Here is an 18,093-nt window from a genome sequence, read left to right on the forward strand (position 1 = left end):
CCCCCAGGTGATAAGGGTAGGTAACAACACATCCGCCACGCTATTCCTCAACATGGGGGCCCCTCAGGGGTGCGTGCTCAGTCCCTTCCTGTACTCCCTGTTCACTCATGACTGCATAGCCAGGCACGACTCCAACACCATCATTAAGTTTGCAGATCACACAACAGTGGTAGGCCTGCTCACCGACAACGACGAGACAGCCTATAGGGAGGAGGTCAGAGACCTGGCCGTGTGGTGCCAGGACAACAACCTCTCCCTCAACGTGATCAAGACAAAGGAAATGATTGTGGACTACAGGAAAAAGAAGAGGACCGAGCACGCCCCCATTCTCATCGACGGGGCTGTAGTGGAGCAGGTTGAGCGCTTCAAGTTCCTTGGTGTCCACATCACCAACAAACTAACGTGGTCCAAGCACACCAAGACAGTCGTGAAGAGGTTACGACAAAACCCATTCCCCCTAAGGAGATTGAAAAGATTTGGCATGGGTCCTCAGATCCTCAAAAGGTTCTACAGCTGCACCATCGAGAGCATCCTGACTGGTTGCATCACTGCCTGGTATGGCAACTGCTCGGCCTCCGACCGCAAGGCACTACAGAGGGTGGTGCGTACGGCCCAGTACATCACTGGAGCCAAGCTTCCTGCCATCCAGGACCTCAATACCAGGCGGTGTCAGAGGAAGGCCCTAAAAACGATCAAAGACTCCAGCCACCCTAGTCATAGACTGTTCTCTCTGCTACCACACGGCAAGCGGTACTGGAGCGCCAAGTCTAGGTCCAAGAGGCTTCTAAAAAGCTTCTAGCCCCAAGCCATAAGACTCCTGAACATCTAATCAAATGGCTACCCAGACTATTTGCATTGCCCCCCCCCCCACGCCTCTTTTACGCAGCTGCTACTCTCTGTTTATTATCTATGCATAGTCACTTTAATAACTCTACCTACATGTACATATTACCCCAATTACCTTGACTAACCGGTGCCCCCGCACATTGACTCGGTACCGGTACCCCCTGTATATAGCCTCGCTATTGTTATTTTTACTGCTGCTCTTTAATTATTTGTAACTTTTATTTCATATTGTTTTATCTTTTTTTTCTTCTTTTTTATTTTGGTATTCTTTCTTAAAACTGCATTGTTGGTGAAGGGCTTGTAAGTAAGCATTTCACTGTAAGGTCTACACCTGTTGGATTTGGCGCATGTGACAACTACAATTTGATTTGATTTGAACAGTGAGCTGTTTGCTAGCCACCTGCACAGGAAGATAGATGGGACACATTTTCAATTCACTGGTATTTACCTATGTTTTTATCGATTGTAGGGCTGTAGCCACTGAATTTGAAATAATAAAACCATCAATCCATCACAGCTACCATCAAAACCAACACAGCCACTGCAGAGCAATGCTGCCTCTCGCCCAGATCATTACCTTAACAAACGGCGTCAAGCCAACAAACACTCCCTCACACAGCAAGCATCTCATCATCAGGTGAGGCCACGTGAGTTTGGACCAATCCCTGACAACCCACACACCGAAATGTAGCTACGAAGCTTTACTTTGTAACCTGCTATGTTTTTTTTGTGTCTCTGAAAACATCTGAATGACAAAGGCGAAGGAAAAAACGTTATACCTTATATTTCAGTCCAAGGACGTCTGATGACCGTTAAACAACCTGAGGACTTTCCCAGACTTGTTGGCAATACATTGTCACATCAATCTTACACTGGTAGAGTGAGGAGTACCCATCGCAAAGAGCAAATATGAACACACCGATTTTGCGGGTTTCATAAAAAAGCTGTCCCACAGAATTGAGCGTTCAAAGCACGGCACGTAGTTTACATTTGGGCTCATATCACGTAAATCTAACGTACAGTTTTGTGATTTTTGGTAAGAACTTTCACATTCATGTTTTCAAATGATTTATTCTTGTATAGCGTCCATTGTTTGTCGCGTCACCTAACACCCTACCAAGAGCTTTTTTGTTGAGAATTCACACCCGTGCGGTTGGTGTGACGACACCCGTTGTGCGATCAGTTTGTCTGCCTTCAACATCGAGGAAAAAGGAGCTAAATCCAACACCCATCATTCAGCTATGCAATTGAGAGTTCACACAACACAAAAACACTACCAGGGTAGATGAACATTCATATTTTATTTTGGCCATTTGAATTCTTGTAAAAAGGTTGCAATCAATTTTATTTACCCTAGTTGCTCCTTACGACTCAGATGACATTAGTAGTTCTGGCAATGACTGTGTCCACTATGACGATAGCGACACACCCCTACTGAGACGATCTGCTGAGAGAAGGTATGACCTCACAAAGACCACGCCACTTCACTTACCCCATCATTCAGACATGAGGAAGTCCACAGTTAGGAGGCAAACAACCCCAACCAGGACTGAGGTAATGGACGATGATGTGATTAACCCACCTGAGGTCCAATGCATTGTGGTAGAGCATATTATTAGGAGTGACACCGCCACAGCATAGTACCAACCCAAGTGGCTACGTTCCTTCTCAGGGACCAAAGCCCCCAGGTGAAGCTAACTTTGAGACAAGGTGTCTGCATGTTGAACTGATGTTTCAAGCCCCTCTACAGACCTACAGCGGAGGTGGATCCTGGAGAGTCTGCTTCCCCCAGCTTCAAACGTGGTGAGGCAACTTGGCTCCTCTGCATCCCTAAGAGCCTACATGAAGCTATTCGATTCAGCTTATGGGCTAGTGGAGAATGGTGATGAGATATTCGCCAGGTTCATGAACATGAACCAAAATCAAGGTAAGAGGGCATCGGAATATCTAGAGGCTGCAGGTGCTCCTAAGCACTGCTGTGAAGAGGAAGGGAGTGAAACAGTGCAGTTGTGGGACCACTCACTCTAGGCTTGGACGGTATACTGTATATACCATACAGCAGGGTGTTTGGAAATAGCCACGGGATGGTTTTCAATACCATCAATACCGTTGAAACTATTTATTGTAATTCTTTTTGGGACATTTAAATATTTGTAGCTACTTTTTAAGTAAATACCTGCTGTCAACGTGTGCAATACGTTAGGAGATAAAGAAGATGGCGTTCTTCATTTCAGCTACCGGTCACCTGCATTTTCATTATGCAGTTGACCAGTAGTCCCCAGTCACGTGGTGATTGTTTACAAGCACAACGACGAGAGACCGGAGCCTTGTGAGTCACGCACTGTTCCAAAATCAAGCGTTGCTTGGTAACAGCAGAGAATCTCCTCCTGGATCAAGATATTTGTGCATGCAGCAATCTGTGAAGAGCATTTTTGTGTTACTTGTATAACGTTATGAGCTGGGATGTCTGTCCTGCAAATACTTAAAATGTTTCCAATGCATTTAGTTAGCATTGTCTATTGGATTTTTACATATACTTGTTAGCATTGCTAACCTTTGGATTACAAAGGCTCAGTGGGGTTTGTTCAGTGCCGGTATTACCGAATATCCGGTTTGGCACAAGGTCAGTATGAAGGTATGACAATCTGGATACCGCCAGTGGTGGAAAAAGTACCCAATTGTCGTACTTGAGTAAAATCAAAGAAACCTTAATAGAAAATGACTCAAGTAAAAGTGAAAGTCACTCATTCAAATACTACTTGAGTAAAAGTCTAAAAGTATTTGGTTATAAATATACTTAAGTATCAAAAGTAAATGTAATTGCTAAAATATATGTAAGTATCAAAATATCAAATGTCTTATATTAAGCAAACCAGACGGCACCATTTTCAAATTTTTTTTAGAAAGGGACAGAGATGGGGACAGCATGCATTTAATCTATTTATCATTTTGTGGTGCTGTAAAAACATACAATTATATTATTTTAATTTAAAAAGCTCTAATTGTATTTATTATTTAACCAGAGAAATCACATTAAGATTTGCATATACACTACCGGTCAAAAGTTTTAGAACACCTAATGATTCAAGGGTTTTTCTTTATTTTTACTATTTTCTACATTGTAGAATAATAGTGGAGACATCAAAACTATGAAATAACACATATGGAATCATGTAGTAACCAAAAAAGTGTTAAACAAATCAAAATATATTTTATATTTGAGATTCTTCAAATAGCCACCCTTTGCCTTTATGACAGCTTTGCACACTCTTGGCATTCTCTCAACCAGCTTCATGAGGTAGTCACCTGGAATGCATTTCAATTAACAGGTGTGCCTTGTTAAAAGTTAATTTGTGGAATTTCTTTCCTTAATGCGTTTGAGCCAATCAGTATTGTTGTGACAGGGTACAGTGCCTTGCAAAAGTATTCATCCCCCTTGGCGTTTTTTCTATTTTGTTGCATTATAACCTATAATTGAAATGGATTTTTATTTGGATTTCATGTAATGGACATACACAAAATAGTCCAAATTGATGAAATGAAATGAAAAAAATAACTTGTTTCAATAAATTCTAGAAAATAAATAACGGAAAAGTGGTGCGTGCATATGTATTCAACCCCTTTGCTATGAAGCCCCAAAATAAGAACTGGTGCAACCAATTACCTTCAGAAGTCACATAATTAGTTAAATAATGTCCACCTGTGTGCAATCTAAGTGTCAAATGATCTCAGTATATATTCACCTGTTCTGAAAGGCCCCAGAGTCTGCAACACCACTAAGCAAGGGTCACCACCAAGCAAGCAGCACCATGAAGACCAATGAGCTCTCCAAACAGGTCAGGGACAAAGTTATGGAGAAGTACAGATCAGGGTTGGGTTTAAAAAAAATATCTGAAACTTTGAACATCCCACGGATCACCATTAAATCCATTATTAAAAAATTGAAAGAATGTGGCACCACAACAAACCTGCCAAGAGAGGGCCGCCCACCAAGACTCACGGAACAGGCAAGGAGGGCATTAATCAGAGAGGCAACAAAGAGACCAAAGATAACCCTGAAGGAGCTGCAAAGCTCCACAGCGGAGATTGGAGTATCTGTCCATAGTACCACTTTAAGCCGTACACTCCACAGAGCTGGGCTTTACGGAAGAGTGGCCAGAAAAAAGACATTGCTTAAAGAAAAAAATAAGCAAAGACTCCCCAAACATATGGAAGAAGGTACTCTGGTCAGATGAGCCTAAAATTGAGCTTTTTGGCCATCAAGGAAAACGCTATGTCTGGCGCAAACCCAACACCTCTCATCACCCCAAGAACACCATCCCCACAGTGAAGCATGGTGGTGACAGCATCATGCTGTGGGAATGTTTTTCATCGGCAGGGACTGAGAAAATGGTCAGAATTGAAGGAATGATGGATGGCGCTAAATACAGGCAAATTCTTGAGGGAAACCTGTTTCAGTCTTCCAGAGATTTGAGACTGGGACGGAGGTTCACCTTCCAGCAGGACAATTACTCATAGCATACTGCTAAAGCAACACTCAAGTGGTTTAAGGGGAAACATTTAACTGTCTTGGAATGGCCTAGTCAAAGCCCAGAACTCAATCCAATTGAGAATATGTGGTATGACTTAAAGATTGCTGTACACCAGCGGAACCCATCCATCTTGAAGGAGCTGGAGCTGTTTTGCCTTGAAGAATGGACAAAAATCCCAGTGGGGGTGGGGTGAATAGATATGCACAATAAAAAATATTTTGCATCTTCAAAGTGGTAGGCATGTTGTGTAAATCAATTGATACAAACCCCAAAAATATCAATTTTAATTCCAGGTTGTAAGGCAACAAAATAGGAAAAATGCCAAGGGAGGTATATAGAAGATAGCCTGATTTGTTAAAATACCAAGTCTATAATATGGCAAGAACAGCTCAAATAAGCAAAGAGAAACGACAGTCCATCATTACCTTAAGACATAAGGGTCAGTCAATCTGGAAAATTTCAAAAACTTTGAAAGTTTCTTCAAGTGCAGTCGCAAAAACCATGAAGCGCTATGATGAAACTGGCTCTCGTGAGGACCGCCACAGGAATGGAAGACCCAGAGTTACCTCTGCTGCAGAGGATAAGTTCATTAGAGTTCCCAGCCTCAGAAACTGCAAGTCACAGACACATCTCAACATCAACTGTTCAGAGTAGACTGTGTGAATCAGGCCTTCATGGTCGAATTGCTGCAAAGAAACCACTACTAAAGGACACCAATAAGAAGAAGAAGAGACTTGCTTGGGCCAAGAAACATAAGCAATGGACTTCAGACCGGTGGAAATGTGTCCTTTGGTCTGGAGTCCAAATTGGAGATTTTTGGTTCCAACCGCCGTGTCTTTGTGAGACGCGATGTGGGTGAACGGATGGTCTCTGCATGTGTATTTCCCACCGTAAAGCATGGAGGAAGAGGTGTTACGGTGTGGGGGTGCTTTGCTGGTGACACTGTGATTTATTTAGAATTCAAGGCACACTTAACCAGCATGGCTACCACAGCATTCTGCAGCGATACGCCATCCCGTCTGGTTTGGGCTTAGTGGGACTATCATTTGTTTTTCAACAGGACAATGACCCAACACACCTCCTGGATGTGTAAGGGCTATTTTACCAAGAAGGAGAGTAATGGAGTGCTGCATCAGATGACCTGGCCTCCACAATTCCCCGACCTCAACCAAATTGAGATGGTTTGGGATGAGTCGGACTGCAGAGTGAAGGAAAAGCAGCCAACAAGTGCTCAGCATATGTGGGAACTCCTTCAACTGCAGGAAAAGCATTCCAGGTGAAGCTGGTTGGGAGAATGCCAAGATTGTGCAAAGCTGTCACCAAGGCAAAGGGTGGCTATTTGAAGAATCTCAAATATAAAATATATTTAGATTTGTTTAACACTTTTTTGGTTACTACATGATTCCATATGTGTTATTTCATACTTCTGATGTCTTCACTATTATTCTACAATGTAGAAAATATTAAAAATAAAGAAAAACCCTTGAATGAGTAGGTGTTCTAAAACTTTTGACCAGTAGTGTATATATTGCAAGTGAATCTTGGCCAAGAAAGTAGAGTACAAATGTGTAGAGGACAGCACATTGTTTATATTTACCAGCTTGAGTGTAGAGAACAGCCTCTTCACATCAGCAGTTTGGACTGGGGCTGTTAGAGCCATGGCTGCAGCCAGGCTGAGAGCAGGGAACAGGTCACTGACATCAGGAGCCACCAGCCACAGGAGAACCTCCTCCAGACTTTTAGACTGTAACATGCAAATCAGATGAAGATTTGATACACCAATAATTTTGAATTCAACATGATTTTATTAATATCTTTGTGATGTGTCTCAAACCTTTAAATCTGGACTCTTCACCCTCTCCACATATGTGTCCCATTGTTCAAGGAGATTGTCTTCTCTCAGTCTAGGGAAGTATTTTGCGAGGACACGCATCTCCTCAATCCCATAGTCAGGGTCAGTGCTGTTGAGGATGTTATTTGGGGTAAACACAATGAAAGGACCCAAAGTCCCCATGTTTGGGAAGCGGCATTCAACGTTCTCGACAAGCATGTCGTGGAATTGGTACATCACCTACAATGAAATGAATACATTATTCATCAAGGTACGACATGTTCTACAGTAAGCAAACATTACTGTTAGGTTTTATTCTTACAGTTCTCTGGAACCTATCCCAGACAACATTTTTGAAGTAAGATGGGATCCTGTCTCAGACGATCCCGCAGGTGAAGAAGCCGGATGTGGAGGTCCTGGGCTGGCGTGGTTACACGTGGTCTGCGGTTGTGAGGCCGGTTGGATGTACTGCCAAATTCCCAATACAAATATTTAATATTATCAGAATTTTCGAAATGCACATATAGGGTTATTCGTTGCAGGGGTTCACAATTTTTATCAAATGGCTACATTATGAAAGACCGTCCTAAAGACATGCGAGGGAAAACAATGGCAACAATTCAAGAATGCAGAGCCCATAAGTGACATACAGTGCATTCGGAAAGTATTCAGACCCCTTGACTTTTTCACATTTTGTTACGTTACAGCCTTATTCTAAAATTGATTTTATATTTTTTATGTCCTCATCAATCTACACACAATACCCCCATAATGACAAAGCGAAAACAGGTTTTTAGAAATATTTGCAAATGTATTAAAAATTAAAAACAGAAATACCTTATTTACATGAGTACTGAGACCCTTTGCTATGAGACTCGAAATTGAGCTCAGGTGCATCCTGTTTCCATTGATCATCCTTGAGATGTTTCTACAACTTGATGGGAGTCCACCTGTGGTAAATTCAATTGATTGGACATGATTTGGAAAGGCACACACCTGTCTATATAAGGTCCCACAGTTGACAGTGCATTTCAGAGCAAAAACCAAGCCATGAGGTCAAAGGAAGTGTCCGTAGAGCTCCGAGACAGGATTGTGTCGAGGCACAGATCTGGGGAAGGGTACAAACATGTTTCTGCAGCATTGAAGGTCCCCAAGAACACATTCTTAAATGGAAGAAGTTTGAACCACCAACACTCTTCCAAGAGCTGGCCACCCTGCCAAACTGAGCAATTGGGGGAGAAGGGCCTTGGTCTGGGAGGTGACCAAGGACCCGATGGTCACTCTGACAGAGCTCCAGAGTTCCTCTGTGGAGATGGGAGAACCTTCCAGAAGGACAACCATCTCTGCAGCACTCCACCAATCAGGCTTTTATGGTAGTGGCCAGACGGAAGCCACTCCTCAGTAAAAGGCACATGACAGCACGCTTGGAGTTTGCCAAAAGGCACCTAAAAAGACTCTCAGACCATGAGAAACAAGATTCTCTGGTCTGATGAAACCAAGATTGAACTCTTTGGCCTGAATGCAAAGCGTCACTTCTGGAGGAAACCTGGCACCATCCCTACGGTGAAGCATGGTGGTGGCAGCATCATGCTGTGGGGATGTTCTTCAGCGGCAGGGACTGGGAGACTTGTCAGGATCGAGGGAAAGATGAACGGACCAAAGTACAGAGATATCCTTGATGAAAACCTGCTCCAGAGCGCTCAGGACCTCAGACTGGGGCGAAGGTTCACCTTCCAACAGGACAATGACCCTAAGCACACAGCCAAGACAACGCAGGAGTGGCTTCGGGACAAGTCTCTGAATGTCCTTGAGTGGCCCAGCCAGAGCCCGGACTTGAAACCGATCGAACATCTCTGGAGAGACCTGAAAATAGCTGTGCAGCGACACTCCCCATCCAACCTGATAGAGCTTGATAGGATTTGCAGAGAAGAATGGGAGAAACTCCCCAAATACAGGTGTGCCAAGCTTGTAGCGTCATACCCAAGAAGACTCGAGGCTGTAATCGCTGCGAAAGGTGCTTCAACAAAGTAAAGGGTCTGAATACTTACGTAAATGTGATATTTCGTTTATTGCAAAAGTTTCTAAAAAACGTTTTTTGCTTTGTCATTATGAGATATTGTGTGTAGATTGATGAGGGGAGAAAAAAAACAATTTAATCCATTTTAGAATAAGGCTGTAATGTAACAAAATGTGGAAAAGTCAAGGGGTCTGAATACTTTCTGAATGCACTGTATGCTCATATTATTGAACATGTAGTGGGTCTCCCCTTCTACAGTCTGTTTAGGTACACACACACTTCACATACACCTCCCACAACATTCATGCTGTCCCCTATTCCACTCTGGGCTCGTGTGGGTGGAACAGGCTTTGGTTTGTGGACCGCTGTCTGTGTAAGATCGCATGTCCCCCTTCTTATTGGAGAGAGAGAGCCCCACGGTGGCAGGGGATGGCAGAGCATGGGACAGGACCGCTGCACCCCCCCCCCCCCCCCCCCCCCCCCCCCCCCCGCCTCATCTACCCCTGCACCATCCTCCCAGTCTTTGATGTCTCTCATCACTCTGTTGGCATGCCAGCACTTTCTCAATTCCCATGGTACAGCTCATTCTTGTTTACCCCATGGTGCAAACAATCCCTGATCAATCCCTTTTCTCTTTCAAGACTGTGAAGGGAGTTGTGATTATATAACTTTATGGCACACCTCTTGCCTTTGGTTTTGTGTCTTTACAGTAGACCTGTGTGGCATGGAATTTGCAGTGGGATCATCATATTGTTCAAATGATCAAATAAATAATGTTGAATCAATCAGTGTAGTTACTGTATGTGTGCGCCTAAGCCTCATCAATGGTCATAAACGTTGTAAGTGGATTGGCGCACAAAGTAAATTCTCCCACTAATGATGTATACTGAAGAAAATATAAACACAACATATAAAGTGTTGGTCCAATTTTTCATGAGCTGGAATAAAAGATCCCAGAAATGTTCCATATGCACAAAAAGCTATCTCTAAAAATGTTGTGCAAAAAATCGTTTTCATCCCTGTTAGTGAGCATTTCTCCTTTGCCAAGATAATCCATCCACCTGACAGGTGTGGCATATCAAGAAGCTGATTAAACAGCATGATCATTACACAGGTGCACCTTGTGCTGAGGACAATAAATGACCACTCTAAAATGTGAAGTTTTGTCACACAACACAATGCCACAGATGTCTCAAGTTTTGAGGGAGAGTGCAATTGGCATGCTGACTGCAGGAATGTCCAACAGAGCTGTTGCCAGATAATTAAATGTTAATTTCTCTACCATAAACCGCCTCCAACGTCGTTTTAGAGAATTTGGCAGTACATCCAACCGGCCTCACAACCGCAGACCACATGTAACCACGCCAGCCCAGGACCTCCACATCCGGCTTCTTCACCCGCGGGATCGTCTGAGGAGGGTTGGATGTACTGAGGGGTATTTCTGTCCTTTTGTGGGGGAAAAAATCATTCTGATTGTCTGGGCCTGGCTCCCCAGTGGGTGGACCTATGCCCTCAAAGGCCCACCCATGGCTGTGCCCCTGCCCAGTCGTGAAATCCATAGATTAGAGCCTAATTCATTTATTTTAATTCACTGATTTCCTTCTATGAACTGTAACTCAGTAAAATCTTTGAAATTGTTGCATGTTTAGTTCATATTTTAGTTCAGTATATATGTGTCAATGTGAGAAATGGCCTTCAAATAAATTACCACATAGGGTACAACTCAGTCAAAGCACTGTAGGCCTACAAGACAATTTATTTGATCATAGCTCGCCATAAATTGTTTGGATTATTTAGGAAGATGAGTGGAGCCCTAAAAATATTGGATTTCTTTCTAAATTGGATGAAGAATTATTATTACCAGATCTCCCTGTCTTACATCTACATCAAAACAACAATTCGTACTAAAAGTTGCGTTACAGTGAAAAGGATCACTTTAATCAGCTATCTATTACTTTTGACTGCTCGATATTGTCAGCATCAACTAGCATGGGTATGTCCCCCATAATCCTTTGCGCGTCACAATAGTTGCCAGTCATTCTGCCGACGAGACGAATGTGAGTGTTGACTGGAGTCAATTAACTAACTGTGAAATGTACGTAGTTTATTTTGACATGTGATATTGCTAGTTAAGTTGTTATTTTACTTGCACCTTTCATTTCAGACAGTATGAAAGAGACAACAGCCAAGAGACGTGAGAAACCCAAGGACTCCAAAGCTGAGAAACAGAAAGATGCGGGCCCAGAGCCGCAGGATGTGGAGATGCCGGAGGAAGACTCGGCTACTGCAGAAAAGAAACCCAAGGAACTTGATACCCTCACACTAGATGGTTAGCTGCGATATAACAGAAATACTGAAAAGGATATATTCAAAGTCAATGTCAGATACGGAAGATTGCCACGGAAACAACTGCTTCGGGTTTTTGCTACCTACTATATTGAATGTTAGTTAGCTAGCTAGTGTTAGCAAACAGTTGTTAGTCTATGTAACTAGTTGGCTAATTTGCCAGGTTTCATTGGCAAAATATTGTGTTGAAATGTAGCTATCGTGAGAGAGAATATAGTTCGCTGACCTAGTTCGCCTGTTACTATATGGTCTGACTAACTGCGTTAACGCTGGTCTGACTTTTATTCACTCGCTGTAGTAGTAACTAGCTAGGTAGCTAACGTTAGCTAGCTAGTTGGGTATTTAACAACGAAATCCCCTAGTCATAGCTAGCCAGCGAGCTAGTTAATCCGTTTGCTAGTAATGTTTACTTCAATGTGTGTCAGTTGGAAATCATTTAGTGCCGTAACCTGTCAAAACAGTACTTCTCTCTTTTTGTATCTCCAATTGTAGCTACCTAGCTTGTCATGTCAGTAACTACATTGTATTAGCAATGTTTTTTTCTTCTTCAGTTTAGATGAGTGAAAGAACTGACATTAGCTATCAGAATTTTTTTTCACTCTTCCATGAAAGTCTCCTTATGATGTACTCCCCCTCTCCCGTTATAGACATCAAGGAGCATGTGAAGCAGATAGAGAAGGCTGTGTCGGGCAAGGAGCCTCGCTTTGTGCTGAGGGCCCTGCGCGCCCTGCCCTCGACCAGCCGCCGCCTCAACCCCAACGTGCTACACAAGGCTGTGTCTGGCTTCTACACCTCCAACGCTGCCGGCAAGGAGTTCCTACTCAGCTTCCTGGAGGAGGTACAATGAGTGCAGATAGTATCAGATAGAAAAGACTGTGGTACTACTAGTACTACTACTGTTGTTGAGAAACCTTGGCTATGAACTATTACTCATTGCCTTTTTCTCTGTCTCCTTTGCCCACTCGGCTGCTTTGGTCCCATTTTGTCCGGTTCTGTCTTTCCTTTTCCCCTCCTCTACCAACACTCTCTCCCCTCCATTTATTGCATCCATCCAGCCCATGGACACCGAGGGAGATGTCCAGTTCAGGCCCCGTACAGGGAAGGCAGCTGCCACCCCCCTGATCCCTGAGGCGGAGGCCTACCTGCAGCTGCTCCTGGTGGTTTACCTCACCAACAACAAACGCTACACAGAGGTGGGCTGACTGAGCTCACACACTCTCTCATGCCTCTTTCTCGCTCTCATGCATGCACAGTACTTATTTATGTTGGATTGAGCTCTGAATTCTCTTTGGTATTTACAATGCTCACCATCACACTGTAGGCATTAGAAATAAATTATGACTGGGTTAGTGCCAGACTGCCTGTCTTGGTTGTTAGCTTCTCACTTTACTCTCTAGGCCCAGAAGGTGTCAGACGAGCTCTTGCAGAAGATCGGCCCTCAGAACCGGCGGGCTCTGGACCTGGTGGCCGCTAAGTGTTACTACTACCACTCCCGCGTCTACGAGTTCCTCAACCAGCTGGACACTGTGCGTAGGTAAGCCCACCAACACTTTATCACTGACTGTTTTTTTTGTTCATTTTAGATATATTTAAAGTATTTTCTGACTTAATTAAACAGATGGAAAAGGATGACGGTGGGGAAAGATGGAGGTTGTTTCAAAAGGCAGTAGGCCAGTTTAGAACCTATGCAAGTCAATATGTAATGCCTTTGATAAATTTTTCTCGAGACTAGTCGTGTATATTAAACAAAATAAAACCCTTCTCAAAGTTTCCTGCACACGCGTCTGAGGACGGCCACCTTGCGGCACGACGCCGACGGCCAGGCCACGCTGCTCAACTTGCTGCTGAGGAACTACCTGCAGTACAACCTGTACGACCAGGCTGAGAAGCTGGTGTCCAAGTCAGTCTTCCCCGAACTGGCCAACAACAACGAGTGGGCCCGCTACCTCTACTACACCGGTGAGAGAGACTGGGAAGGAGAGAGAGGGGGAGGAGCCCTAAGCATACACATTTCTGTTGGAATAAGGTATCACCCGTGATACATTTTACTAGTTGAAGACATCAGAAGTTGTTTAGTTATCACATTCAATTGAATTATGTTTATCAGGCCACTATGCCTCTACAGGTTTTGAAGTGACTATAAGAAACTGCCTCAGAATATGAATGAATTTGTAGTTATGGCCTTAGTTTTCTGCTTTTCCACTCTGACCATTCTCTCCCTCCCCCCTCCAGGTCGTATCAAGGCCATCCAGCTGGAGTACACAGAGGCCAGGAGGACCCTGACCAACGCCCTGAGGAAGGCCCCCCAACACACAGCTGTGGGCTTCAAACAGACAGTCAGTACACACATAGCATGCAGTTTTTCCTCAGTGCATTTATTACATTTTACTCTTTTAGCAGACACTCTTATCCAGTGCGACTTACAGGAGCAATTAGGGTTAAGAACCTTGCTCGAGGGCACATCGACAGATTTTTCACCTAGGCGTCACAGGGATTTGAACCAGCGACCTTTTGGTTACTGGCCCAACGCTCTTAACCGCTAGGCTACCTTATTAAAAAGGAGAAACTATTAGTTGACTCTCAAAATTCCCATAGTGTTTTGCCTGACAATATATTGTCAATCAAACTATTTATAGAGCACATTTCTTACAGGGATGGTGCATTTCTTCTTTTTTTTAATTTATAATATTTAGTTTTACATTTCTTCAATTTCTTTCTCCACTTCATACACAAACCTACACACACGAACAACAACTTAGACGCACACAATGACTACATCTCATCTACCCAGACCAGCATGCTCACACCCCCATCCCTAATGCCTGCATTATTGTTATTTTTCAGGGGATGAATTAATAATTCAGGGGATTCATTTCAAAGTGCTTAACAAATAAAATTGCCCACTGTATACCACAAAAAAGTTCAGGTTGTTCACAGCTTCTCTCCATCTCTTCCAGGTCCACAAGTTGCTGATTGTGGTGGAGCTGTTGCTTGGGGAGATCCCAGACAGGCTGCAGTTCCGCCAGGCTCCCCTGAAACGATCCCTAGCGCCCTACTTCCTGCTCACCCAGGGTAAATTGGTGGCAAGCTGGGTCATGAGAATGAGTCTTTAGTGTGAGTAAGATGTGAACCCTGGTCTCTGTTCCCACACAGCCGTTAGGACGGGTAACCTGGCCAAGTTCAACCAGGCCCTGGATCAGTTTGGAGAGAAGTTCCAGGCAGACGGCACCTACACCTTGATCATCCGCCTTCGACACAATGTCATCAAGACAGGTGAGTGACCAGGCCTTTCACTTCGGGCTATTCTTCCACATTCTCAAGTGGCTTTCTCTTCTTTTTAAGTTTTTTAATACCTGAATGACTTGTTGATATTTAATACCATGTCTCCCTGTAGGTGTGCGTATGATCAGCCTGTCGTACTCACGTATATCCTTGGCAGACATCGCTCAGAAGCTGCAGCTGGACAGTCCAGAGGATGCTGAGTTCATAGTGGCCAAGGTAACATGATATTCTACAGCCATACTCAACTGGTGGACCTTGGTCCGGACCGGACTCAGAACGGGGTCGATACGGACCGCGGGGCCCTACTTTAACAATAAGAAGTGGATGAAAATATATACATTATTTTTTTTACTTAGTCGGGCTTTCAACTTACTGCTGTTGAGTTGTAATAGTAGAATGTGCAATGTACAATTTTGAAATTTTGTAGTGCATGGGCAGTTTTCCTCTGTCGTTCACTGACAGACCTTAGAGAGCTATTTATAATTTGTCAAATGTTCAGTTGATCAATTACTAGGCCATTTTAGCTAGATAGGTAAGTTAGGCTAACCAGTTATCTAAATCTTATAGTGATCTTGGCCAGATTGCGTGCCCAGGGGCCTTGACCGCAGGGATGCCCCCATTTGATTTTGTTGAGTCACTCGGGTATCATGAACACACGACATGGCAAAATGTGTAGAATTGCAGGAAATGAGCTTTAAAAGGGGAACATTTTCTCTCCGCTAACAAGAGGGGGATGAACAGTTTGGGGTCGCATGGGTTGCGAAGTGGGGGTTTGTTACCACACCGATAAACTACATTATCCATCCGGACCTTTGCCACCTAGGAAATGTGCGACCGGACCTCAAATAGTAGTTGAGTACCCCTGTATTACTATATACCCTTACCTTATCCCCACCTCCTGCGCTACGTCAGCTAATGCAAGGATTTCCTAAAGAGCATTAATAGAAAAGCACATCACTTGTGTGTGATTAAATACGGCATGCAGTCCTCAACTGTCCTAAGCCACAGGTGACACAGTGGCAATGGAACACTACCGCAGTCTCGTTCTGATTTTTCTCTCTCCCAACCTCCATCCCTCTCTTCCAGGCTATCCGTGATGGAGTGATTGAGGCCAGCATCAACCATGAGAAGGGCTATGTTCAGTCTAAAGAGACCATGGACATCTACGGTACCAGGGAGCCCCAGCTGGCCTTCCACCAGAGGATCTCCTTCTGCCTGGACATACACAACATGTCTGTCAAGGCCATGAGGTTTCCACCCAAGGCTTACAACAAGGATCTAGAATCAGCAGAGGTGTGTACCAACCCTGTACTACTCCTTGTATTAGCCCCTGAAATTGACCCTAATGAGGGTTCTGTTGTAGGACATGGTAGGAAATTGTTTCTTTGTATCTGTGCTGCAGAACTACCAGTATACTGGTAGCTTGATACACTTATCTCCCTCACTAATTTTAAGCATCAGTTGTCAGAGCAGCTTACCGATCACTGCACCTGTACACAGCCCATCTGTAATTAGCCCACCCAACTACCTCATCCCCATATTGTTATTTACATTATTTTTTTTGCTCATTTGCACCCCATTATTTATATTTGCACATCATTTTCTGCACATCTATCACTCCAGTGTTTATACTAAATTGTAATTATTTTGCACTATGGCCTATTTATTGCCTTACCTCCATAACTTGCTACATTTGCACACACTGTATATATTTTCTGTTGTATTTTTGACTTTATGTTTTGTTTTACCCCATATGTAACTCTGTTGTTGTTTTTATCGCACTGCTTTGCTTTATCTTGGCCAGGTCGCAGTTGTAAATGAGAACTTGTTCTCAACTGGCTTACCTGGTTAAATAAAGGTGAAAAAAGAAATGGAAAGAAAAGTACTATTTTACTACTGTGACCACAAGGGGGCAGTGTTGTCAACTAGTTTTGTCAAATGTTATATTTGGGAATAGAATTTCAGACTAAATACTTACTGTCATTCTAAAATGTTAGCTATTTGCAAACGTAATCATTTTAAGGATGCACTATGCAGAAATCACTCCGCCATTTTCTGGTTGCTAAAATTCTAATAGTTTGCCTAATTTCAGTTTGTGAGAATCATGGTACCATCTAAACCGCTGAGAAATATATTTTCCATAACCAAAAATATTATATTTTCAAAACCGAATGTAAAAGACGCAAAAACGAAACCTAAGAACGGGAGGCATAGAAATGGTGTACATAGAACAGCTCTACCACTTCTTAGACTTGCTTTCAATGAGAATGATAAATCTATAACACAGATTTCTATGTGAATTTGGTCAGGTATCCCAAAAAGTGACATATTGCAGCTGTGTTGACATAATGTGTGTGTGTTTACGTTTCAGGAGCGCAGAGAGAGGGAGCAGCAGGATCTGGAGTTTGCCAAGGAGATGGCCGAAGATGATGACGACAGTTTCCCATGATCCTCTGAGAGAAGCAAGTGCAAGGATGCCTTGTTGTTTTTCCCTTTCTCTCCATCCTCCCTCCCTCTTGTAATAGTTGTTTGTTTGTTTTTCTTCAGGCACAAGGCCATTATAACATTATATATGTTACAATTCTAACATACAGGAAGAACACCTCAATTCAACCCTACCACTGGTCCTCATTGTCCCTGTTTTTAGACTTGGTCATAGGTGTCACTGTAAACTTGTCCCCTCTACTTTTTAAGTACTTGCTGGGAGAAGCATTTGGTGTATCTGTACTGACTTTGAGGCCAGCACACAAATAAACAGTCTTTGTCAATTTAATTTCTCACTTGGGGAACACTCATTTGTACAGTGAATGTCTGGCAAGCTAAGAGCCATTTAGCACAGAGCAGCTTGTATTTGTAAACTTTTCTGTCAGGAATGATGTTAGCTCCTTGATTTTTGTTCTTGCGCAATGCAATTAAATATCTTGGCCGCTGCCCTTTCTAAAATGCAGATATCTGGAAACTCATATTTCAAAATTGTTGTTCAAAGCTCCTCCTGTTCCTTCCTCTGATTATTTAACTTAGTTCCCTCTCTTCCTGCCTCTTATCACAGTTTGCATCCCAATTTCCTTTTCTCACAGAGTGTGCGCTTGTTCCCTTCGCTTCATGGAGTTTAAAGTTAATGACTGGTATAATATAAACCAGTCATGTAATATAACAGTTTCCTGTCAAATTCAAGTGAACAAATGCCCATGTATCCCTTTAATTCATACACTAACAATTGTCATTGTGTCTATGAAAAG

At 43.2% G+C, this 18,093-nt stretch overlaps 1 protein-coding gene across 3 annotated transcripts; it reads left to right on the forward strand.

Annotated features, from left to right (window-relative positions):
- Positions 1 to 11,246: 11,246 nt before the first annotated feature.
- LOC311105864 (26S proteasome non-ATPase regulatory subunit 3-like) lies at positions 11,247 to 17,627 on the forward strand. Of its 3 annotated transcripts, none has more exons than XM_084148082.1 (12): positions 11,247 to 11,283; positions 11,391 to 11,555; positions 12,220 to 12,410; positions 12,628 to 12,765; positions 12,970 to 13,106; positions 13,341 to 13,531; positions 13,805 to 13,908; positions 14,530 to 14,644; positions 14,726 to 14,845; positions 14,967 to 15,070; positions 15,941 to 16,147; positions 17,226 to 17,627. In XM_084148082.1, exons 2-12 carry the CDS (start codon positions 11,396 to 11,398, stop codon positions 17,301 to 17,303), a joined length of 1,545 nt encoding a protein of 514 aa, XP_084004208.1. In that variant the 5' UTR covers positions 11,247 to 11,283; positions 11,391 to 11,395; the 3' UTR covers positions 17,304 to 17,627. The 3 variants fall into 3 exon arrangements, with proteins under 3 accessions (XP_084004208.1, XP_084004210.1, XP_084004209.1); XM_084148084.1 differs by having other exon boundaries at positions 11,252 to 11,283; positions 11,395 to 11,555; XM_084148083.1 differs by having other exon boundaries at positions 11,253 to 11,321.
- Positions 17,628 to 18,093: the final 466 nt, after the last annotated feature.

Source organism: Coregonus lavaretus (assembly GCF_964263955.1).
Source record: "Coregonus lavaretus genome assembly, chromosome: 2".
Lineage (NCBI taxonomy): Eukaryota > Metazoa > Chordata > Actinopteri > Salmoniformes > Salmonidae > Coregonus > Coregonus lavaretus.

Coding starts and splice junctions, on each gene's coding strand:
- LOC311105864 (XM_084148082.1), top strand. CDS start 11,396: ATGAAAGAGACAACAGCCAAGAGACGTGAGAAACCCAAGGACTCCAAA. Junction 13,532..13,804: donor CCGCTACCTCTACTACACCG/GTGAGAGAGACT, acceptor TCCCCCCTCCAG/GTCGTATCAAGGCCATCCAG. Junction 15,071..15,940: donor CTGAGTTCATAGTGGCCAAG/GTAACATGATAT, acceptor CCTCTCTTCCAG/GCTATCCGTGATGGAGTGAT.